A 20444-nucleotide genomic window follows, 5' to 3' on the forward strand; every position below is an offset into this window, starting at 1 on the left:
GTCGTAAGTATAATGGCTGGCATTTTTTGGACTTGTTTGTCTATTTGGTAGAAATAAAATTTTAAATTTTCTCAATTTTCATTAGTTCCACATTTAGATCCACATTTAGACAGCATAAAAATATATACCATTTCATCGTAGTCATTTTTTGTACTTAGGCTATGTAATAGTTTAATTTATTTCGTTTAATAGATTATAAGACAGTTAAACATGTTTTTCAATCCAATTATTGCTAGTAGGAAACAATGTTTTGCTGCCCTACTTTATTCGAGATATTGTATCGATCTAAAATACCTTGTTATAAGCTTGTTGGTTTGTTAAGCAGTCAAATTAAATACTAGGACTGTAATAATTTAATCGGTTAAAGTATGCAAACCTAACTCTGTACTTGATATTGATAACAGGTATTTTAGCTTGCTTTCTTAACGTTCAAAGATTATGACCAGACATGTCATAAGAGTTCAAGACTTGATGGGGTTGTTTCGTTTAATTGTGGATCTGCTACGCCTATCTTCCAAATTCACTGTCACCTAAACTCAGTATCATAATATTGGATATCCACACAATATACACATGTTAGCAATATCTCAGATCGTTCAAAAAATAATTAAAGGAAGAGGTAAAAATAGCCTTTGTAAAAATACTTAGTACTCAATAAAATACTAGACCTGATACTTTCAACTGTGTATTAGATAAATATACGTGTTATATATCATTGTTCCGGCTGAATATTAGTATAAGGTAGTTGAGTTCTTCTCCTCTGCCGCTAGTGAGGTGGAGGGTCACGTTGGTTGCGCCCACGCCGCCGGACACCACTGATACTTCCGTATCGGTCCGCGAGAGGTCGCGAGCGATGATCCCCTGGGGACAATAATGTGGGATGTTAGTTTTTGATGTTTTAAACATAAATAATGTTTTTTACGTAAATTTGAAAGCAAAAGATATAACATGACTCAATTGTTTTGCAATTATTTACCGTAAAATTGAATTAATATAATGTTTTTTGTTTGTGGATCTAGGAATGATTATTTTGAGTCTAGATATCTTTAAGCATGCGAATTGAATGTTTGTGAAACTGCCCGCGAAACAACATTTTTTATTTTGGATTTTTTTTTAATCGTTATCAATTGTAGATCAAATATCTACAGCAACTATAATTTTCCTTCAACATTAATGCTTGTATTTCAAGCTGTATTAGCAAATGTTAAACATTAAGACCCTATTTCAATGGACCAGTCCAATACGATCAGATCGAATATTAATTTACATTATTCAAAGTATTTCAAAGGACTATTTATTATTGTTTATTTATAAGTACGGCTGGCGCCTGACCTCCGTAGTTAAGTTAGTATTGGTCGGAAACTGAGTCGATTTATAAATAAAATATTGATGTTTATTATTCATAAGTCGTGTTTAATATTTATGGCCGGAATAGAGTTAGATTTCTAGTGTTAATTGAAAGTTCATTTGCAAACATTCTAGTTCTGTCAGCTTCTGATTTAGTTACGCAGATTTTGTTGCAAGAAGAATGCAATATTTTTTTCGAGTGATTTGCGAAACCTTTGTCTTGCTATTTCTAAGCTTCGACAGCATTATTTTTTTTTTAGTTAAGTGACATTTGAAAACGTGTCTGTGAAGTTTTTTTTTTAATCTATTAATTATTACCTGGATTCATTTACAAAAAGCACCATTAAACCATGTAATCTACCCATAATTTTTGTGTACACAAAATGCACGCCATTTTTTATCATTTCCAGCTATAACAGATGTAACCAAGTCCTCTTTGCACGTCCTTGTATAAAAGACAAGAGCGACTTACAAAAGCGCCTATGGCGTTATAAATCCTTTGACACTTTTACGACGAGAACCACAACAGCTGAATTCTTTTCCCAATCCCAGATTAGCATGGGACGAAAAAGACGTGGGCTTGCACGAGATATATTATTCCGGAGGTCGTATTCAATATGCACACGCGACGATTTCGAAGCAATTTGCGACACGCCAGCTATCCGTGTATGTCTGTTTTCATCAAAGTTTCATCAAAGCTAAGTGGGATACGAGTGTAGTTTTAGCAGAAAAATATTCTCGTTTTACAACTCGTTTGATGAAGTGTTTGCGTGCTATTTGGGAGTGCGTTATCGAATTTCGGGAAGTTTTTTGTTTGATGTTAGTTCAGTTGATTGATGATCGTTGCTTAGTTTAAACATGTAATTGTGAATCTCTTTTTGTAGAGGTTAGTTCTGCTAGTAAATATAATAAGGAAAACATTTTAAAGTTATTTGAAACTGTTGAAAAGCGCGATAAATAATGTTTAACAAGTATCTCAAAGTAAGAGACGGGATATTGGACAATTTTTTATGTTTAGATTTTATTACATTATCTAGCTTTAGCAGAAGCCTTACACAAATAAACATTACATAAAACATGTAAAGGCAAAGCATCGTGAGAAAGTAGCCACTAATCTGGTGTAGGTAGCGGTTTCGTGTTGGGCATAAACCATCCCTGTTACGCGGATAAATCAATTGCTAACCAATTACCCGAATGAATGAATCTCGATTAAATGACTGTTTATTCCGTGATACAAACGACGTATACAAAACGTACGTAATCTTTAGCAATCGTATTTCTAAATAACTCTCAGACGTTACATTCAAATAGATTGTTGCTGTAAATATATCGATTAAAGGAAATAAATATTGAAATTGTTTTCGATATTAGCGAGAGATTTGTGTGTAAAAACGTTGTTCTTGTTTTAATCTCCGAATAATTTTATATGCTCGTTAAGACAACGCTGAACTATTTATGGACAGGTAGATATTTGGTTTTAATTATTTCAAACATAGCGAACGGTTTTGAAGGAGAGGAAAGAAAATGTCATTTTCTCAAAATGCGCTGAAGTTTATGAAAGTCGTTGGAATCGTTTTAAAGATATCTATACTAATATATAAAGCTGAAGAGTTTGTTTGCTTGAACGCGCTAATCTCAGGAACTACTGGTCCAAATTGAAAAATTCTTTTTGTGTTGAATAGACCATTCATCGAGGAAGGCTTTAGGCTATAAACCATCACGCTGCCACTAATAGGAGCGAAGATAGAATGGAAAATGTGAAAAAAGACAGGGCAGGTATAAATCATAACTAATATCTTCTACCCGCGGGGAAGAAGTCGCAGGCAAACAGCTAGTAATTACATATATATAATGCAAGAATAGCTCGATGAAAGCTATAATATATTTACAAATATCAGCTGATAATACCAGTACTCACAGGTCAGTAAAACCTGATGATTTGTTTTGATTGTTCTCAATGTGTTTCGAAACATGTGACCGGCATTTCGTTTGGCAGTTTAATAGTCTGTAATATGCATTATCATGGCATTCTACTCACTAAAATATAGAAGACTAAAATACACAGAGATACAAACGTCACCGCTCTGCATATTTACATTAGGTACACATAATTAATATTGAATATGCGACGCAGTATACGAAAATAAAGTGGGAAATGTCTTTGAGCATTCTAAATCATAACTTTTATATTGTCACGATAAATAGACGATTTGGAATCGTCTAGAAATTGTTCGTGTTTATTTTTACTCCGACTATGAGATCATGTTTCGCTTTATTTGCAATGATAATTGTATTCATGTTTTTGTTACTCCTCGGTATTGTCTTACAATGGTTAATAAGTGATACGTGATGAGGTGCTAAATGAACTTCCTTTTTCATTCCTCATAAATAGAAAGTATGTAATATAATGAATATAAATAAGTACCTTAATGATCCTCTCCTTTGGGTCGATGTAGGTGTAATCCTTGTCTCTCCTGATCAACGGTAGTCCTCTATATTTCACCTTTTCCGTAGATATCAACAAATTGTTTGCTCTAGTACCCACAATGAAGTCTTTCCCTTCATTAACATACACGCACAGTAAAAACACACACACAAAAACAATTACACACTTCATTTTCTTTTGTTTATAATATTAAAACATTTTGAGGTTAAGTATGTGTGCACTCGCCGCATTCGCGGAGTAGAACTGTGATGTTTATGAGGAAAATTATTTATCTGAGTAGACGCTAGTTGACCTTGATTTGGCCTCAAACTAAATCTGAATACGACTAGTGTATATTCGTCCGTGATATGACTACCTGCTTTTATTTGCTTTGGAACTGGAACGATTTAATTTATTTGTAGACAAGGAATAATTGAAATAGATTTGAATTTTATCGACGGAATGGGGACGTTTTGATCTACGGCATTGCATGAAATATCGATACTGATATTTATATCGATTATTAATGAATTATAACTAGAATAATATTCATCGAATAATTGAAAAATCTTTTATTGATTTTTGAATATTTTGATTTGGGCATATATTAATTCAGGCTCATATATCTCACTTAATTACCGACGTAAGTTTTGCAGAAGTAAGTAATTTGCATCCACATGCGACTCGAAGATTAACTGCTTACACGATTCCCAAGCTTTGCGTTTAAAATAATTACTCGCAGTACACCTACAAGACTCTACAAGTCTTGGGTACTAACCGAGTTAGAACTCGCATGGATTAAGTACAGCCGCAAGCAACTGACGAGATGTGGCTCCTGACCGCTACCTCACTTGAAAGATAAATATCGATGTTATTTTATGACGTATAATGAGTTGTACCTTATCAATGCCAAGCTAGTATCTATCGCTTATTGCATTTAATTGTAAAGATTTATACTTTGATATGATATTTCTAACTTGTCACGCGATTGCGTTGATTTATTTACATCATTTAACTCACGTTTATTTATTAGCAATCGATTACTAGCTACTTGTTTAGAACTCTACATTTCATGTAAAAGGGCTTAGAATTTAATGCGTCCGACATCATAATTATAGAAGTTAGTTTTGAATACGAGTTAATTACTGACGTCATTCAAATTTTTGGGACAGAAGTAAGCGTAAAACGATTTCTATACCAAACGATTTCGAACAAAATAATACGGCTAAATTGAGCAAGATTGAGTTATTCAGAAATTGAAATGCTATCAATTAAATTGAACATTGATTGACGCGTTTAATTTAAATTGAATATATTTGAATATAAATAGAGGAAGGGAAGTATCTTACGGATGGTTGGCGGAATGCGAAATGACTCGGCACTATCGTGACACAGGCTGTTTATAAAGCTGCATTGTCTCTACATTTATGCTAACACTCCGCTCGTTATTCATGCGTCTGAAGTATGAAAGCTTACACGTACCTACGTACGCGTATCATTCGGAAGCAATTTTCATTATGACACGCAGAACGCTGATTGCACAGTATAGTGTATATTTATCACGTAATTCCAAACGCATACGCCGAGTGGGTTTGTAGTGATATGAGTAATTTTAATATTTCCCGTTAATTATTTTGTAGCTGTTATGAAGTATGATTTTATTTGTTTGGCTTAGTAACTAAATACGTCTTGCCAACATGTTTAATGGAAACATTCTAAGCTGTCTATTCACATAAGTAGATGTGGTTATTTCAATTAATTTTCGACTTCAGGAACCATAAATCTAAAACGTTGAATAAGGTCTTAGATCGTGATAAGTTGCTTTAATAATTAACGGCTCAATAAATAAAGCTTAAACTAAAGTTCATCAAAGAATATTCGCAGGACGACTTCCTTTCATTTAATTACCAGATGTAGATACGGAGTGGTGTAAATCTCGCAATAGAAGTACGGGTTTCGCGTGCTCGCTGACAAGAGCGTGCGGTTGGGTGTTATTTCAGACTGCCACGTCATCGCTTTGATCTCAGTCGACTTTTTGCCGAACACTCGTTTAATGTGACGACAAATAACTCAAACAGGAACGCGGTACTCTTTTTGATTTTATCAAAAGTGCACAAGATGTTCTCGAGTTTTAAATGCGAACACTTCATTAGTGAGATCACCCGTTCCCGGTTTGTTTGTAAAAGATCTCCGAGATTCGCGTTTCATGTTTGTTTTGGACGATATGAGAGAAACTTTTAAAACATTCGAGGTATAAGTTACTCAAACCATTAAGTATTGATGTATGGTTAGTTAAGTAACACAAATATATAAGGCTAAGGTATCCATGGATTAATCCGGATTACAAATGTGGAAATTAACTTGAATGAATATTTTATGCTTTAGATTTAGATGTTGATGTTTATTTGAAGTAGGTGTTCATCGGATTTATTATAATTTACGGTGATATAAATTTCGATATTTCAATAATCAGATTATGTCATTGAATTAAATTTAAGTTTCTATCGAATTTCATAAGTCCGTTTATATTAAAATGTTGACAACTCTAGCTACCAAAAAATATCATGTAACGCTCCCATCTGGTACATTATGGAAACATATTTTTACATGCAAATGGTATGGACACCTACTTTATTATAACGTCCGACAAGCATATAATCGACACATAATCGAATAACTGTTGAATCGATACCAATGCGGTTACGGTGTTTGAGCTCAGTATAACATTGTTGTTCACTATTTAAATTAAATCGATTGTGAAATCGTTCTGATAGTTCACACATACGTATTCACGCATCAAGTCATCCATCACTTAAAACCGAACGTTACTGAATTATAAGTGGGTAGGTGTGCATGGTACGGCCATTACCTTCCATCCCTATTTCCGATAGTCGTATCTCAGTTGAAACGGCGGTGGAATGTGAAATCGGGTAAAATGCATACGTTGGGCAGCAATTTGGCATGATTGAGCCCGGGACAATAGAGCTTGGCTCGTCACCGTCAGACGGGTGATTCCCGATAAATTGGCGGATACACTTTCGATCCGTGGATAGATGAGCTCTGCTAGAGCCCCGGCATTTGTTTCAGATTTAAAAATAAAATGGAAACGCTTTGTCGGGTACAACTTTACTTGTTCTCTTTGCAAAATAATGTTCTGTAGTTTTGCATATTCCAGTACCATTCCACTCTGTAACACATCAGATTTCTGGGAGTTTTGTTCTCAAATATCGGTGTACGAAATTGAGCTCCTCCGAAATCGCTCGACCGATTCTTATGAAGTTTTGTGTGCATATTGGATAGGTCCGAGTATCGGACAACATCTATGTTTCATACCCCTCTTTTTTGTATACTAGGACTAATTTGTAAGGCAAAACAACGTTTGCCGGGACAGCTAGCAGTGAAAAACCCTTGGCACATTCGGTTCGTATTTAGAATATATATTTCAATTACAAGTTCTCATATTTTTTTTGTAAAGTATCAACTACGCACACAACCGCTGCTCAAAATATCACTCCTCATATAATATGGGCATAATTGAGCCGACTGTCCGTTCTGTTAAACTAAACGCATCAACCGATCCCCTCTGTACAAAAGCGAATTGATATTTCCTCTTTCCAACCAATACATAGTTAATTACGTTTCCGGACGTCAGTCATTGTTTGAGGGCCAATCGGTGAATGTTAATGCATTGACAACTATAGTTCATAAAATTCAGAATATTTTTTATGGATCAAGGAGTTTTTTAGTTGATATTTTGGGTGGCTATGAAATGGGTGGTAAATTGGTCGCGTTTATCCTGTACCCATGTTTGTGCTACGCTATGACATTATTTCCGTACCATTGTCTTAGCATGTATTTAAAGATGTTCTGAAAACGTAATGGACGTTATCGCAGTCATGATATCTCTTGTGTATTTAAAGGAAGAGGCAGGTAGGGTGCTCGTTAAGGTATTAATCATAGAATAAATATTATGCTAGAAAACGCAACATTGGTATGGTATCAAATGGTACGAAGCTGTATTCTCAATTGTTAGAATAACTCAGAAAACTTCTATGATTTGTGGCAGGGCTTGTATACTCAGAATCATAATCGGAGATAGCCATATGTTAAGTATTTTTACTTAAAATATTTGTTATCAAGCATAAGGTATAAGGCATTACAAAGATTCAGTTTCTTGCTCAAGAATACAAATTCTACAATCCTATTTCATAAAATTAGATTAGGACAATATACAATATTGTAGGTGGACACGGGAATTTATTTCCTTACTTCACCTTACCTTAATCATTGGAAGTAAACAATGAGGCAACTTCATAATGTTTAATTATAATTCTATTCGTATGCAAGAATTTTTATAGCAGCGACACCAAACGCACGCAAGCAGTTAGCGACAGATTTATTACGGAGCGTCTTATTGCTGCTTTTTAATATGGCGGCTACGGCTTTTGATATACTTTGTTACTTTAACTGCCTATAAGATAATTTGCCTTATGCTGATACTTGCAATTATTAAAGGAAAAAGCAAGAAATTCGACCTAATTACATCGTTATTAAATTATTTTTTTTATACATGTTAAATTATCGACGTTAGAATCTGCGAGTTTTAAATTGATACTAATAGGCTTTTTAAGCTAAATTGTGTCTTTTTTTTCAGACAGCAATAAACGACACTGGATTACAAAAAATGAGAATAGTAATGTCTGATAGTAGAGTTCCAAGAATCACTGTAGCGGGCTAGTTCTTTAATATTACCTTTGAATCCATTTTGCATTTTAGTTTTATCAGCCTCTAAATAAATGATATGATAATAATAATTATTCCACTACTTTCGCACAACGCCATCTAGCCTCTAATTAAGGAAAGCGTGAACAATGAGTACTAGACAACTGACAAAATTACTTATATATTTCTTATGAATGATAACAGAACAAATGAATAGAAATAAGAAGACTTGAAAAAATGTTTACACACACGTAACCAAGTAACAAATCGAAAGTCCTTCAACAATTTTTCCGCTTGACTACCACACTACCACTTAATAATAAATGATACCCTTTAACTACTCTGTAATTACTTACGACCGAACTTTCGGTGAGCACTCATTATCATTTTATGATGCAGTCAAAACATTGACAGATAATTAAAGTTGACGGGTTAACCGTCAATCATCACTGACAGGTGTAAATTAGCACTCAGTTTATATTCTATTAAATGTTTCGAAGTAATTTTGTGATCAGTTGCATTATTGTTCGTGTTGCGAATCGATTTCTTGCGGTCAGACAGTTTGACTGGTAACTTGGTGCTTTATAGATTAATGATATGAATGAACTTATATAGTAAGTAATTATTTTTGATCTGCTAATGAGTTTGTGCGTAGTTCGAGGTATTATAGGATTCATTTACTTATTCATGAAAGTGTGTGGATATATTTAAAGAATTTGAGCAAAAGACTCTTATTATAGTAGTCTAAACATATTTATTTATGTGTAAAATGATCGCATTTTGATAATGTATTGATTTCATTTTGCTTCAAAAAGGTCATCTACTCTCATAAATGTGTCTCCATCAAGAATTCCAGACAAAAAAAGAGAAAGTCATTATTTTTATCACAAAACAAAACTTTATGCGTCATGTACAAACAATTTAATAATTAAATAGCTCAACAATGTAAGCCAACAATTAAGATTTATTTACGGCTTCGCGTGATGGGCATTAAAAATATAATTTAGTTTTCGTAAAGCACCATGTTCGCGATACGAGCGATTATAAATTATACCATAATTATATTGCGACATCACTATTTCATTTCACAACTACGATTAAATTCTGTAAAGAGAATCGATACCTTTTGTATATCGATAACAAATGTCATTCGATATTCGTTGATAAATAACAACCTCCTTTGTATTTGTGGTCGTCAGAAAGCGATATTTCATTCGCCGTTAATTGCAATCGATTTGATAGTTTTATTGATGGCGGCATTCAAAATCGTGTTAGCTAATGTTTTTTAAACAGATGAATGGTTGATAGACTAGGTAGTTATTTGTTTCTTTTGTTCTTTGGTGTCTTTATGCAGGCACACGATAGACGTCTTGATAATCTCAGTTCAAAGATTAAGGAACACTTGAATATTAATTTTATAGGAACAATCGAACTATGCATCTTTTATAGGGATTTAAAGATGTATGTTGGAGACGTTATTTTCCATATTCCACTATCTTATTGTGTAGGCTGATTAAAATACACTGACATCCAATCGACTAAAACTATCTTGACGTCATATCAATGTGAAAAAAATCTTTATAATTTTAATGTCGATTGACTTTTTAGAAACCTGGTCTATTTCCACCTCCCATATAACAACTTCATTAAACAAATATTGTAAGACAAGTGGATTGCGATATCAAAACTGGTAATCCTATATCGTTCCAGTTTGCTTACAAAAGGCGTCTATTGTGTGGGCATTACTGGCGGCTTTGTTAAAATCATATTATAATAAGGGAACACGCAAAGTATTGGTATAATACCTCAAACACGACATAAAGCTTTGCGTGGTTGTCGGTCGTCGCGACACGCGATTCGGGTAAATATAAAACGAAACATACTTGTGTTACGTGACGGTTAAACGTAGGATGTAAGGAAATGTGAAAAAAAGTTTTAAAATGTCAAAATATAATGTAAAATGTATTGTAAATTGACAAGTTATTGACGTTTTGGAAACTTTGTGAACTAAGTGATGATGTGTCACGCTTTACTTTGAGCCCTGCATTGCTTATAGTAAGTTAAAATAAAATGTTCTATTTGTTAGTAAAAATATTGTATTTTGTATGAAAAAGAATAAAAGAGAAACACTGGTCTCAAATGAAATAATATAACCAACAATGTTGCCCAAACAAATAGTGGTCATTGTAACGTAAGCTAAATATGTTACCCCTTTAATTTTAGTTGGCTATGCTGAAAGTATACTCTCTGTGCAGTAAAATATTAATAGCCACGAACATGATGTTCTTGTTTTTATTTCATAATTTCGTTAAATTTGAATAAAAATCACATAAAAGTTTTTCAATTACATTCATGCACGTCAGTGTACCGTATAGTGTGCGATAATTTTTTACTTAATTATAAAAAAATAAACTGCTATAAATTTTAGACTACACTTTTATAGCGAATGAGAAATAGAGTAATTTATTTAAAGTTGTAGACGTTTTAAGGACCTATAATAAACAAATAAAAATCTTTATCACTTGCTTGTACCTACTCTGTTATTTTTGTAATGCCATACAAATTCCTACCTAAACCAAGTTATTCGTTTTTGATCTCGTTCGTAATACCCTTTCTCATCAATCCGCATTAGAAGATTAATTGCATCCATATTCAAATGAGTGTATGTAGGTCGGTTAAACTCCGATCAGCCCCTGTACTATTAAGATTTACTGATTATGAGACAATTTAGCACAACATTGCCTTGTAGGAAGCGAGTAACCATTCCGCGTTGTGTGGTACGCCGTCTCGCTTCCACCAAAACAATGATTATGACAATTCAACTCATAGTACAGGTCCAGGTAAACTCACTCACATTCGGATATTCATCATATATTACAGAGAAACGTCATTTCCCTCCGATACTTTCATTAACCGTTGGATACAAGTGCCACACCTCGTGACCTCACGGTAAGGGGGCGCGTCTGCAAATTAGCGAGTCATTGTTTTGTTTACATTTACACGTCAGCAGTTTGATAAAACTGGTTGCAAGGAACCGTAATTATAATGAGCCTAAATAAGGTATCTTGAAGGATTATGCTGCGCATATTAGTGATAATAATACCGGGATTTTTTCGACGTACGAGTCCACTAACTCGAGTAATCATTAACTTCTCAAAAAATATTAAGAATCAAATGCCAAGGTATACAAATAAGCACATTCTTAGTCACATTTCCGATTTAAACTCCACACAATTACTTAAAAAAGTCGCAAAATTTAATAATGATTTATATCAATTTACTCGCCTATTATGTACACTATACATTGACTTTAAGCACTTTGGTTTCATAGCATTTCCTCCAAACTGACCGATCACTATCGTATACATTATTCAATATCGAAACATCGGCGCGCACTTTTGATCCTGACAAATAGATCATTGGCCCCTACATCATCTGCTTCTGAAGAGGGGCTGAGTTACCGTTATCCTTTAAGGAGTACGAAATATTACTGGATCCTCTGTCGAAAGTGCCAATATGATATAGTGGACCCTTTTATCGGTTCAGGGTTTCTTCGTTCTGATCGCAACGAGGGTAGATAAGGGCCTTTCTAATATTATTGCAAGGGTGCGTGAAATTTTGCAGATATAGGTACGGTATGCGGTGTACGGTCCAAGGATCAACGGATAATAAGACCCATTGTTAGACGAGGATTCCACCGGTTTTGTTAAGTTCGAAGCTTTTGAATATTACTTTTTGAAAATGAGGTTTTGTATGGATTGTGTATTACGCACGCACGTGTCGGCTTTTTGAAAAACCTGAACGTGATTTGAGGGTTGAAAATATACGTAGGTATATTATGTTTACAAATGAAAGACCAGTGTTATTAAGCTTCCATTCACATTTACAAAACCATGTTACGTTACTTTTATGCCTCTATGACCAAGAACATTTGAGAAGTAGTATAAATAAAGTATCCATAAATGATCCAAGTTACCTGAGCTGCCCTGAATTAAGGAATGACTGACAACTGAAATCTTCACTTGGGGAATACCCATCGACTAAAGAAAGTAATATCCATGCAAGCTGAAGCAATCTTCGGCATCCTCCAAAATTATTCCTCAAGAAATGAAATAATTTGGCTTAAGGCTATTTCGTATTTCAGTTACGGTAAAATTATGCTATGTTACGAAGTGTGCTTTGAAAAAACCTCGTCACGCATTCATTGATTCCTGATTACCTAATTTTATACAAATAGACGTATCATTGCTAAATTTGTCACTAATTAAAAAAAATGTCAGAAAAAAATTTATCGTTGGATCGAACTGAAACTAAACAGAGAAGAAAGTTGATTTGAATGAAAACAAATGCACGTTTCTAAATCTCAAATCCACTGCGGTATATTAATTAGGAACAAATAAAGTGACATTGAAAAAGCCGTGTCCTCCCAGGGGATGGGGGTTTCGCTTTCATCCCCACAGTGCCCCAATTAGTGGTAAAAGTAAAAATGTGCAGCGGAACCAAGCATTACCCCAAGACCCCATGGGGGATGGTCCCACGTGGCTTCTAATGGTGTCTCTTTACTTTGAGGGTGCCCAGTTCTAGTTGCATATGGACCGCTTGTTAAATCAATAAGTGAGATAAAAAGCGGTGTTTTATTTGCAACAGATTTTATGGCTGTTTTGTAGAGCATGTCGTTGTTTATGCAGTGAGTTGGTGTGTTTTGGGTAGGGTGAGGAAGTTATATATGTGGTCTGAATGTGACATTACTTATGCTTGGTTTTGAAGGGTATATGTAGAGGTTATCCAATAAATATGGGAGCCTAACATGAACTACATCAAGACTATCTTTTAAAAAAAAATGAATTAAGTTTTGTTTTACAGTATATGTGGTCTAGTACGTCCTTTTACATAAATTAATATAGGGATGGTTAGATATTTTATAGAAATATAACTAATATTTAAATTATTGTTTAAAGATTATTGATTTATTTTTTTGTTATTTCGCGTCTAATACGTGGACAAAAATTAAATTGGGGAATTCTTGTTATTTTGTAGCCATATTATTTGCATATTTTTTATTCACTGTCAAAAATGATCGCTACAAAAACATTACTATAACAGGAAACATTTTATTGTTAAATAAAAAACATCTCGATAAGCTATATTAAAACATTAACCAAAAGATAAAACAGAGATATAATTTCTCGGAAGAAATTAGGAACTGTTGACACATTGGTCTGCAAGTGGTCGTAATTCTTAAAAGACCCGGTTTTTTATTTCTCGGTGTGTTTTAACTAATCTGTCATGTTGACGCGACTGATACCATTAACGTTTTAAAAATAAATTATAATGTGTTTTGTAGATTAATAGGCGTTACGAAATAACGTTTTACGGCAATGTACTTAAGTAAATAAATTTGGTATCTAGCATCAATCTTTTGGATTTATAGTCTGGTAGTTGGTTAAGAAATTACCAGAGACGCGAGGGTGGACATATTTATTGCCCTGAGATATAAAAAATATATTGTAGGCAGTTTTTACGTCTTTTGAAAGTTCTATAAAAATCGTGGGATTACCTTTGTTGGTCTTTTACATGTAATGCCGGCGATGAAAGAATTCTTATAACACTGTCAACAAGGCTTTTACAGTTTTTATTGCGGCAAGAAACAGCGTCTGCTCCATTAATATAGACACCAAAGTTTTATTTGATATAAGTTTTCATCTTCAGTTTAATTAAGATCGAGAAAGCTCGAGCAGATTGCTATCATTTGCGTTTCTTATTAGTCATTTCATTCGCAGCCGATGAGAGGGCCGGGAAAACTTTGTACTTGACTGAACAAGAAAAGGGGACCGTTCTGCCGTAAAGTAAAAAAGATTCCGCCCAAGTAATGAGAATATTTTGGAATGAGACCATTCCGGAGCCTCCCTCTACGTAAGGAAAAAAATCGGAGCGAATAATCCTGATATCGGCATTAGTACTGGCACTGTTGCTTTTGTCCGGTCCCTTCACATAAAAAGGCAAAAGTTATTTGAGCGTTGGATTTGTGGATGTTTGACGCGAGCCGTCGAGATATCAACCCTGAACCGAACTGCCGATGGAGTGTCGTCTGACAGAGAGCTTTTTACTGCACTCGAGGGAAATTCGCCGATTCCCGCCGTAAAGCCGTGTTCACTGTGGAAACGAAACATGAAACAACGATTTGGAGACACGTTCTGCAAGCTGCAACACGCAGTCGACTGTACAACTATTGATGTTCGAACTTATAACATGTTGGTGCGCTCTATAAGTCTTGAGACGGGACGAGCTCTCGCTTCAATGTCGTAAAATGCACAACAAAATTACTTTATGTATCCACGACGTACTGTACGCTGACATATCGAACTCGGCTGTCTTATTTAATGTTCGAGTTTTATAGATCTTGTCTTATATTTGAATTTTAATTCAACATGATCATTGTAGCCGATGCTGTAATGTTCGTGTATAACGAGTGGGTTTATACCGGTCTCCGAGTCTAGAGATGATTATCGCACTGTTAGTTTCGCCGGATCCTAATCGATGCTTAATCGGGAATCGATTATGTAGATGTGCGCCTGCGCTAGCAGCAATCTTACTTTATCGATTAACGATTAGTGAACTTGTTGGAAATTTAGAAATTAGTCAAGAGTAATAAACGATGTATTCAAATGTTCAAGATAATCTGAAATTGAAATAGTTATAAGCGCAGTAGGTATTAGCTTTCAACAGATGTTCGAGATAAGTTTTGTCATGAAGGTGCCTTCTATTTGCATAATTGAATATCGAAATACGACAGGTATGGGAAAGTTTACAAGTAGTTTAGCATAAATGTGTGGAGCGTGCTCAACGCCAAGCAATATCGGGAATATATTGAGCGGAAACTAGTAGACATATGGTATGTGTGTTTTTTTCAATTTGTGTTTGGTTGTCAAAAGGTTTTTTTAGTGTAACAATTTCTATAGCTCTGCGGGAGTTTACACGAACATTGTATACGTTTCCTGATCCCAATTCAATCCGGTGTGTCGGTGTGCACCGCATGTGGTTCATTGGTTAACTGAATTATACGTGCGCCGATGAAATCGGACGGCCGCCGGACTGTCCGTCCGAATGTATTTTATGTTATTGTTCGCCCTCGTATTAAAAAAGTTTATAAAATATATGTAAAATTCCGAGTTTTGTTCGTATCAAAGTTATGCTCTATTATAATGTAACATTCGATTCAATGAAACGTATTCAATGAGAGTCGTAACTTTGTTGAATGGAAATCTATTTTTAGTACGTTCAACTTTAATTTCTGGAAAGTTTTTAAGTTTAGCCATAAAGTATGTACATTGTTGCCGGAAACCATTAGTAATAAAGTAGATACCTTTAAGTATGTTTTTTTTCAATAATTGATTTAGAACGGAAATTGCATTTAGGTAATAGCTTAATAAAATATAAATATTTTCTTGGAAAAAGGTAACAGATGAAGGCACATTAATTGCTTTTCTTGTCTTAGTAATTTAAAACCACTGAACAAATGATTGTGCTTCAACTGAATCGTGGTTGTCTCACGATATTTTACTTTGCTTAAAGACAGTGATGTTCAACATCAACACGATTGGCGACATCTGAATAAGCTACATTGGTAGGTAACGTTGAAACTTGTTAAGTTACGGCAACTATATTTTAAGCATGTATAGGTCATAGAGCCGGATGTGCATTTTACTGAGCAGATAGTTAAATACTCTATAATGATAAAACTGTTTTGAATAACTATTCAAACACGAGTAAGACTTAGACTAAGAAGGTTTTGTAAAATAGGCCAAAGAAAAACTAATCGGTTAGGTAACAAATACATTTATATACATAGCCATAACAACAATTAACGCTGCTTTACCTACCTGAATTATTACGTTTAGTTTTTGTTATACCTGCAACAGAAACACATCATGTGTGTTACATTTCAAAGTCTAACTATCGCAGTTCATGACATGGGTGATTCTCCGTTAAAAAGTAACACAAATTAAGAACATCATTGTCCTCACCTAATTTTTCATACTGCAGATTGCTTGATTTAATATTATTTTTACCTAAGCTTGTAAAGTACTACGGCTATTATTAGATGAAGTAAGAATGAAAACATTTTAAGCATCACAGTGAAGTGAACCAGTTGGTGAGGATAATGATATGACCTTAGCTAGTGTATTTTTTCCGAAGAATCACATACCGCCTGATGACTGACATTCAGACAGAGGTGCCTCAATAATAGAGTAAAGTTTACTTTAAGTACGGAAGCTCAAGAAGACTTTGAGTAATAATCTCGTATTACTTTACTTTATAAACCATGCCTAAGGATAACGAGTTACATATATAGTGGTTTCTTAGGTTTACGCGAATGTTAGACATTGAAATGAAACGACTTTTACGGACTTTGACCATGATACCTGCAAAGGTGTCGAAACGTCGGGAACTAAAACCAAAAATTAAACCGCGATAAAATCCGTAAAAGTCGTTTCATTTCAGAGTTACATATATTTATGGGAAAAAAGAAATCGAATACTTCTTCCTACGCGTTTTACGTATCAATTTATCTCGTAATAGTGACAAAAATCAATGTTACTAGAATACTATGCCGATTTCTTTTCTACAAGCTTTCATAAATTGTTATTATATCAATTACGATTTTTCGTTCATAGGCTTTATCTATTTTTATTAACTAAATATTTTTAAGTGAGGAAGGTTTTTTTTTAATTGAAAGTATATAAGCTCATTACGCTTATTTTGCACAAGGGTCAAGTCAAAATAAATATAACTAGGTACCTGTAAAGATATATAGTTTAACACTGTAAAACCTTTAAGAAACCTCTAACCTTTGACCTCTGTAATAAAACCTATTGAACGTATAATTGGCACGAGAAGTTCAAAAAACTTAACAAAAAGGTTCTAATGAAACGTCATAAAAATATATAATATTTTTAATTTTGATTTACACCAGTGTTCCAACCAACCAGCTGCTTATTATAATTAATTCGTTAGTGAAATATAGTTAATATGTCGACTGCGGGGTCCCTGTGTCGCCGCCGGCACCCCGCTAGGCACTTGAACTCATACCTTTGCCGTCATGAACTATGACGTCATCATTTGTTTATGAACACGTAGCTTGGTTAGTGTCATTAATTTGAGGGTTATTTATTAAGTGGGATATGTCGACCTGCAGTAACTCGTCAATATTGGTTATTTCGATCGGATTTTGTTTCTAGAACTTCCTATTTAGATCATAATAAACTCTATCTCGCTCTGGATGCTTACGGCCTTGCTGAATAAATATATTTTATTTACACAAAAACACAAATTATACGAAAAAGATATCGCCAAACCCTAAAACAGTTTTTGGGCCAAATTAGCGCTCTTATAACTAAATAATTTTAACAAATTTCATAAACGTACATAGATTTAAGTTCATAAGTTAAAACTCGTAATCTCCAAAAAAACTTTATTAACCAGGTGTGTTTATGTACCCCAATTTCGAGCTCAGCTTTGTTAGAGCGTCGGATAAAGTCCACCTATATCACGGTAAGAGTATTCTAATCCGGCTACTAAATACTCAACAAAAACAAAGAGACATTATTAAGTTTTCAAGTCCATTACTCTTTGTACATAATGAAAGTTACCGGTGAGTAAACAAAGCGCGCATTGTATAGTAAAATGTTATCTTAAAATTCGGGACGTCCGTTATGGTGGTAGAGTCTGAGACACGGAAACGAGCTGCCGCCTTTATTCCGCCCCGTTGGACCGCGCAACACTAAAATTTTCCAGGAAACTGCAATGTTATTAGGGTAGGTGCCCCAGTCTCCGTCGGATGAATTCAACTAGGAAGGCAATTTCCAGTTTATGGTGTGCTATGGAGAGCGTATGAAACAAGTACCCTGATCCTATGATTTACGGGGTTTTGACTTTGAATACTTTAGATCGACTCTCAGTTGACGTTGATGCAACTTTGCAAAGCAACTTTTGAAATAGCACTGTCAATGTTTCATCTTAAGAATAATAAAATGTAAGTCGATAATAATAGCACTACTACTTAACTAGCAATATCAGCTTTAAAACAAAACAAATGAATTTACTGAAACAATTGCACTGGTACGCCGACCCCACAGTTGTAACCGAATTTATATGCAAAAGCCAATCGGCGGTATTGAGCACAATGCAGCGATAGGATCGTCATTTATTACATTAAAATCCCTAAATTTAACGTGCAAACGGGCTCTGCACTGCCGTAGTCTAATGATTACTTATTCACCTGGAGGCTTTATTTGCCAATGAAACTCGGAATGTCGTTAAAAGATATTTACTGCTTAGGCACTTTAAGAAGAACGTTTTAAAATGTATGCTTTGAGCGAAAAACGGTAAGAGGCGAAGTAAATGAGAAAACAATGAAAAATTTTGATAGTGTGAGAACCTTCGTTTTTGAATTCTAATTTTCACAATATTCCTGCCAATACAGCATTTTACCTGAATAATTAACTAAATATTAAATTTTGATACTTGCGGCAAGACATAGCCTTTAAAAAAAAGACATCCGAAAAATTCGTCTGGAAAAGTCCTTACTGTTCCTTTTTCTTGTCATAAATCTTAAGAAATTCCAATTGCCAGTTTGTATTTTCTTTATCTCTTTCATTTAATCAAAATAGTTCTTTAAAGCTCTTGCTGAGTTATTACCGAGGTACGTGCTTTTTTCTTTTTCATTTCTCATTTTCTAGAAGACCATTCAATTTCAATCTAATCCCGCAGTCGAGGTCTCGGAAGTGAGCTGTAACTGTCTCGCTCACCTTGCTGCTGCGAGTTGATTCACTGAATTTACACAGAAATGTAAGCCAGCAACGAAGGTTGAGAGCAAAATTGAAATAATTATGAAATGTTTGTTTTCTTTCAGATCTGCATCGTCTTTTGTTTTTGAATTTAAGTATGCAATGTTTAAAAATAAATTAAAATGAAGTTCTGGTTTGTTTTTTTTAGCTAACCTTTGTATACACAGTAAAATAATTCTTACTATTAGGACTAGTTTAAATTCTTGCTTAGTTGTTGCCACATAATATATGTTTCGGTACATTCAAGAGCTGACTTGCTGTTGATATTATACTAATACATCAAAAAAGAAAAATGTTTCACTTATTCAGTGGCTGTTTTCTTTTTATACCATAAGGGGGGTTATAAAGAAATTCATAAACGTGGGTCACGTTTAGTGACAAACATAACACTTTATTTCTTCCCCTTTTAATATTTGCCAGGTGTCGTGTCGACCCCTTTATTGCTAGACTTGTAATAATCCTTGCAAACATCTCTTCTCTTAGAAACTCGACGTAATAATGTCTTATATAAGCGTGGCTTTTGTGTTTATGCTCCTTGCTTAAGCATGCACACAGAGGATGTTATTACACTAATATTTCCTGCTTCACCTGTGTTTACCTGTTATTAACGATGTCATGAAATATCATCATAACAGCGAAAACAATTGTATGGTATTAAAAGCGAATGCAAAATAGGTAGACACTGAAAGTCTTAACTGGATAAAGAGAATCGAGGATAAAATTCAATTTAAAATGTGGCACATCAATTTCCAGCCTTTTCTACTTCAAACATTAGGAGAACAAAGTTTCCGGTCGAAAACAAGCACACATTACCAAAACAACTCATCCCGGGAACAATACGTAAGTTCCACCTGAATCTTTTCCCAATAGAAATAAGCAATGACCCAAATCCTTCGCAAAAGAAAAAGGATCCTACTTTCCTTTTGTCAGCGAAACTTGGAAACAGTTACCATAAATGAGACCTTTTCCCATCGGTATAACATTCCCAAAGTCTACCGCCACTTCGCTTGATAAATAGCAGAGATACATTTTCATTAGGCCCGTGTATAAATTACCTAATAGTAACAATAAGCTTAGAGCTTGGAGCGAGACAAAAAACAAAG

General features: G+C 34.4%; 1 protein-coding gene across 1 annotated transcript; it reads right to left on the reverse strand.

Moving 5' to 3' along the window:
* Positions 1–671: 671 nt before the first annotated feature.
* On the reverse strand, positions 672–4053 carry LOC113496910. The gene is made up of 2 exons (XM_026876299.1): positions 3773–4053; positions 672–861 (listed from the first exon to the last, which is right to left on the reverse strand). The coding sequence occupies exons 1-2, from the start codon at positions 3962–3964 to the stop codon at positions 706–708; spliced, it is 348 nt and encodes a 115-aa protein (XP_026732100.1). The 5' UTR covers positions 3965–4053; the 3' UTR covers positions 672–705.
* Between the last annotated feature and the right edge of the window lie 16391 nt (positions 4054–20444).

Source organism: Trichoplusia ni, chromosome 8 (assembly GCF_003590095.1).
Source record: "Trichoplusia ni isolate ovarian cell line Hi5 chromosome 8, tn1, whole genome shotgun sequence".
NCBI lineage: Eukaryota > Metazoa > Arthropoda > Insecta > Lepidoptera > Noctuidae > Trichoplusia > Trichoplusia ni.